The sequence below is a fragment of the Polypterus senegalus genome, chromosome 4 (genome assembly GCF_016835505.1).
Source record: "Polypterus senegalus isolate Bchr_013 chromosome 4, ASM1683550v1, whole genome shotgun sequence".
Classification (NCBI taxonomy): domain Eukaryota; kingdom Metazoa; phylum Chordata; class Cladistia; order Polypteriformes; family Polypteridae; genus Polypterus; species Polypterus senegalus.
Window position 1 is genome coordinate 229,412,371 of NC_053157.1, and position 6,000 is coordinate 229,418,370.

The window sequence follows — 6,000 nt, forward strand, 5'->3', positions numbered from 1 at the left end:
GAGAGGTAAGAAAAAACAGTATCAATAGAGAATATAAGCCTGTTGGGGGTGGTCCGCAGTCACTTTTAGCAGACAAAATTAGACCGTCTTGGCTAACTGACCTTCCAGTCCCCTCCTGGGCATTCTACAGTAGAGTCTGTGCTGGGCCATCCAATCTGGTGGCACAATCTTTCCATCCATTGACTCCTGGTATCTGAGATGACTTTTCCATGGGCAGGAGATCTGCTTGGTGTGTAGGACAGCAGAACCAAGTGGTACAGCAAGATAGTTAGAAGAGAAACGGAATAAATTGGGGATTAGTAACGGTTCAGAGATGCAACATGCACAGCTAATCAGCAGCTCTAGTTAGGGTATGCTAGACTAAAGTTGTGTGTCTTCAGTCTGAGACTGAAGGGGCATTTCCTATATAAGCAGAAAGACCCTGCCACTCCCACTAATCACAGCGTACTTTACAGGGAAAATTATTATTTCCACATAGTTTACTTGTCAAATTGCCCGGTGATACTCTAATAATAATAATGATAATTTGTTGCATTTATATAGCGCTCTACATGGCCAAAAGTATGTGGACACTCCTCCAAATAATTGAGTTCAGGTGTTTCATTGTTAAACTTGAGCACATAGCCATGCAATCTCAAGTCATACTGAAGAGCTCAATGACTTTAAATGTGGCACCGTCAGAGGATGCCACCTTTGCCACAAGTTATGTGACATTTCTGCCCTGATCTACTTTAAATGCTGATGTCTGATGTTGCTTTGGCGTTGTGCTGGGTTTGAAGCAGCCCTCCCCATGACCATGAATTTGATTACAAAGGTCCGAGAGTTCATGAATGTACTCCTAATTTGGGCAAAGTTATGGGTTCCAGTGACTGTGAGGCATCTGTTGGTGAGGAAGGATTCATGGATCTTGAATTTGCTAACGATGCTGTGGTAGTCACGAAGTCCATGGAGGCTCTGATCGGGGCTCTCGAGAGACTGAGCGGGGAGTCTTGAGTGTCTGGGCTTGCGAGTGTCCTGAATAAAAGCCAAGACACAGGCCTTTAAAGATCTCTTGGGTACAGCCAGCAGCAGCATGTCTGTTTGCGGAGAGAGTGCCATCCTTGTCAAGAGGTTTACTTACCTTGGCAGTGACATTCATGTCTCTGGGGACTCTTCCTATGAAGTCCGTAGATGGATTGGTAGAGCATGGGGAGTCATGAGGTCGCTGATAGAGTGCAAGATGCCTTTGCAAAAGGACGAAGGTCCAAGTCTTTAGATTCCTGGTGCTTCCTGACTTGCTATATGGTTGCGAGACATGGATGCTATCCAGTGACCTGAGATGAAGACTGGACTCTTTTGGTACTGTGTCTCCTTGGGTACGCTGGTTTCCCTTTGTGTCCAATGACCGGTTGCTCACAAAGTCTTGATTGAGGCACGTTGCCTGCATTGTGAGGGAGCATCAGTTACACTACTATGGCCATGTGTCATGATTCCCCAAGGGTGATCTGGATCGTAGGATATTCATTGTTGAGGACCTGTGTAGCTGGACCAAGCCTAGGGGACGCCCACATAATACCTGGCTGCGGCAGATATTGTCATTTCCGGGAGGGTGGAGCTGGACCATGTGTCTGCCTGGGGTGTTGCCAACCTGCATCCTGGGCTGTTTTGTCGTGCGATTGGGTGCGGCAACGCTCTGTACCAGTGCATTCTCCCTGACTTGACCTGACCTGACTCGTATTGAATGGCTTTTTGTTTCCAAACCTCTTTCTAATGTTCCTTTTTTGTGAAGTCTACCTATACTTTTAATATAGATTTTTTTTTCTTCTATCTCTTAAAGCAGGTTTACAAGAAAGCACCAGCTTCTACCAATCATCATTTTCTCAGACCTCCCCTCTGCGCACATCTGAACAGAAACAATATGGTGAAAATATAAGGATGTCACCATCTGGGTCAGAGACATTGATACCAGTTGATTTGCTGTATCATTCTTTCCATGAGAGAAATTCACCAAACTCTGAAGATGCCTGTGCTCATCAGCAGGTGCAAAATACAAATCCATTGGCATTATATATCTGCCAAGGCTGTGGTAAGAATTTTAAAAGTAAATTTGATTATAAAGATCATCAGCAAGTCCATATGGAAGAGAAACTACACTGCTGTTCTGAGTGTAATAAGCAGCTGTCATGCATGAGCAGTCTTCAGAGACACCGTAAAATTCATACAGGAGAGAAGCCATATTGCTGTTTTGAATGCGGTAAACGCTTCTCATGCATAAGTAGCCTCCAGAGACACCGAAAAATTCATACAGGGGAGAAGCCCTATTGCTGTCCTGAATGTAACAAACGGTTCTCACAGATAAACCATCTGAAGAGGCACATGCGGGTTCACACTGGAGAAAAGCCCCATTCCTGTGCTGAATGTGGCAAGCGGTTCTCAGAGCTCAGCACTCTTCATACGCACAAGCGAGTTCACACAGGGGAGAAGCCACACAGCTGTCCAGAATGTGGCAAACGATTTTCCCAAGTCAATCATCTTGAGAGGCACACTAGAGTTCATTCTGGAGAGAAGCCACATTGTTGTTCTGAATGTGGTAAGCGATTCTCACAAACGTATACTCTTCATATACACAAAAGAATTCACACTGGTGAGAAGCCACATTGCTGTTGTGAATGTGGTAAGCGATTCTCGTTACTTGGCAATCTTCAAAGACATATGAGAATTCATACTGGAGAAAAGCCACATTGTTGTACTGAATGTGGCAAACGGTTCTCAATACTTGGCGATCTTCATACGCACACACGAGTACATACTGGAGAGAAACCGCATTGCTGTTGTGAATGTGGGAAATTATTTTCACTTCTTGGTGACCTTCAAAGACACATGCGAATTCACACTGGAGAGAAGCCCCATAGCTGTCCAGAGTGTGGTAAGCGATTCTCAATTCTCAGCAACCTTCAAAGGCATCGAAGAATTCACACGGGAGAGAAGCCCTATTCTTGTTCTGAATGTGGCAAGCAATTTTCATGCTTAAGCAGTCTTCAGCGACATACAAAAATTCACACGGGTGAGAAACCATACTGCTGTTCAGAATGTGGCAAGCAATTCTCAACTATCAGTAATCTCACAAGGCACACAAAAACTCACACTGGGGAGAGGCCACATACCTGTGCTGAATGTGGTAAGCGATTCTCACAAATAAGTAGTCTGCAGAGGCACGCAAAAATTCACAAAGGAGACAAACCACATAGCTGTTCTGCATGTGGGAAACGATTTTTGACTATCAGCAATCTTTTAAGGCACACACAAGTCCACACACGGAAGACTAAAAGAAAGGCTGTGCCAAAAAAAAGAAAAACACCTTGACTAACAAATGAGGTCATGCCATTGTACAAGATATTATCCCTAGAGACAAAAAAAAAAAAATCTTGTTTGAGATTCAAATAACCCTGAACTGGTTAAGATGGATGAATGGACAGTTGTTGGAAGGTGCCATTGCAACGCTCATCAATGCAAAATTAATACACCACAATAAATGGATGATGAAGCATGTAACAATGAAGGATGAGCAAAGTGTTTGACATAAAAGGCTGACTGTTGGGGTCACATTCCTGTTTTGCTCATTTAGGCAAAATGGGACACACTATGGGTTAAAACAATAAGGTGAGGAAAGATGAGTGGGCTTGTATACAAGTGCCATATACAGTTAGGTCCATAAATATTTGAACAGAGACAACTTTTTTTCTAATTTTGATTCTGTACATTACCACAATTAATTTTAAATGAAACAACTCAGATGCAGTTGAAGTGCAGACTTTCAGCTTTAATTCAGTGGGTTGAACAAAACGATTGCATAAAAATGTGAGGGAGCTAAAATCTTTTTAACACAATCTGTTTATTTCAGGGGCTCAAAAGTAATTGGCCAAATTAAATAACTGGAAATAAAATGTTCATTTCTAGTACTTGAACTCCTGGACATCACCAGATGCTGGGTTTTCTCCTTTTTAATGCTCTGCCAGGCCTTTACTGCAGTGGCTTTCAGTTGCTGTTTGTTTGTGGGCCTTTCTGTCCGAAGTTTGTCTTCAACAAGTGAAATGCATGCTCAGTTGGGTTAAGATCAGGCGACTGACTTGGCCATTCAAGAATTTTCGACTTCTTTGCTTTAATAAACTCCTGGGTTGCTTTGGCTGTATGTTTTTGGGTCATTGTCCATCTGTATCATGAAATGCCGGCCAATCGATTTGACTGCATTTAGCTGGATTTGAGCAGACAGTATGTCTCTGAACACCTCAGAATTCATTCGCTTGCTTCTGTCCTGTGTCACATCATCAATAAACACTAGTGTCAGCCATGCATGCCCAAGCCATCACACTGCCTGACTCCACCGTGTTTTACAGATGATGTGCTATGCTTTGGATAATGAGCTGTTCCACACCTTCTCCATACTTTTTTTCTTGCCATCATTCTGGTATAGGTTGAGCTTGGTTTCATCTGTCCAAAGAATGTTTTTCCAGAACTGTGCTGGCTTTTTTAGATGTTCTTTAGCAAAGTCCAATCTAGCCTTTCTGTTCTTGAGGCTTATGAGTGGCTTTCACCCTCTGTATTTACTTTCATGCAGTCTTCTCTCTATGGTAGACTTGGATATCGATATGCCGACCCCCTGGAGAGTGTTGTTCATTTGGTTGGGTGTTGTGAAGAGGTTTCTCTTCACCATGGAAATGATTCTGCGATTATCCACCACTGTTGTCTTCCATGGACGTCTAGGTCTTTTCGTGTTGCTGAGTTCACCAGTGCTTACTTTCTTTCTCAGGATGTACCAAACTGTAGATTTTGCCAGTCGTAATATTGTAGCAATTTCTCAGATGTTTTTTTTTCTGTTTTCGCAGCTTAAGGATGGTTTCTTTCAGCTGCATGGAGAGCTCCTTTGACCGCATGTTGTCTGTTCACAGCAAAATCTTCCACATGCAAGCACCACACCTCAAATCAACAAAAGGCCTTTTATCTGCTTAATTGATAATGACATAACGACGGACTTGAACACACCTGCCCATGAAATAGCCTTTGAGTCAATTGGCCAATTACTTTTGAGCCCCTGAAATAAAAGGGATTGTATTAACAAAGTACTTTAGTTGCCTCACATTTTTATGCAATCGTTTTGTTCAACCCACTGAATTAAAGCTGAAAGTCTGCACTTCAACTGCATCTGAGTTATTTAATTTAAAATTCATTGTGGTAATGTACAGAACCAAAATTAGGAAAAAGTTCTGTCCAAATATTTATGGACCTAACTGTACATTTTCATTTATTGAATTAAATGTACAACATAATAAATACAAAACCTCAATTCCGGAAAAGTTGCGACAGCATGTAAAAGCTAATAAAGACAGAAAACCGTGACTTTTAAATCCTCAAATTGAAAACAGTATAATAACATGGGATTTCATGTTTTCCCATAGCACGTTTAGTGTTAAGTAAACTCTTCTTTTTGAAATTGGTGCTTGCAGGACATTCCAGAAATGTTGGGAAGAACCACCTTTTTTTGGAATTGAGTTTTGTCAATACTTTTCAGAAATGTTAGGTAGGTTGTGTAAAGTTCTTTACCTTAACGACCCATCATCATTACAGTGGAAAACTCAATGTGTCCATTTAGTTGGAAAAAATTCCATCTAGCATCTAAACAGCGAATGTCGGTGCACAAAACAGAAATATGTGATGAAGAGGCAGCTTGTTTTCAAAATCAAAAACATCAGCTTGTCATTCTCCACGTAGTCCCTTTGGTGCCCCATTTTATGGAACACCATAAGAACGTGTGCCATTTTGTGAACTGCATACACTGGGAGAGAGGAGGTGAGAGGGTCTGTGGCCCAGTGCTGCATGATTCTCTCCCTGCTGTATTCCTTTCATTATCCTCTCAAATGTGATGATAATTCAAAACTAGAAAGGATAGATGCATATTTGGAAAGGTCTAATAAGTGATAACAATAGAGAGATATATTTCAACTTCAGAGTAAAGATGATCCTCGG

General features: G+C 41.9%; 1 protein-coding gene across 3 annotated transcripts in view; it reads left to right on the forward strand.

The window, feature by feature from the left end:
- LOC120528106 (gastrula zinc finger protein XlCGF57.1-like) overlaps positions 1-3,528 on the forward strand; it is a 29,867-nt gene extending 26,339 nt beyond the window's left edge. For 2 of the 3 annotated variants that reach the window (XM_039752137.1, XM_039752136.1), the window contains exon 3: positions 1,817-3,528. In XM_039752137.1, the coding sequence (XP_039608071.1) occupies positions 1,817-3,342 (1,526 nt within the window). In that variant the 3' untranslated portion in view covers positions 3,343-3,528. The remainder of the gene's footprint in view (positions 1-1,816) is intronic. The other variant, XM_039752139.1, reaches the window with a different exon arrangement.
- Positions 3,529-6,000: the final 2,472 nt, after the last annotated feature.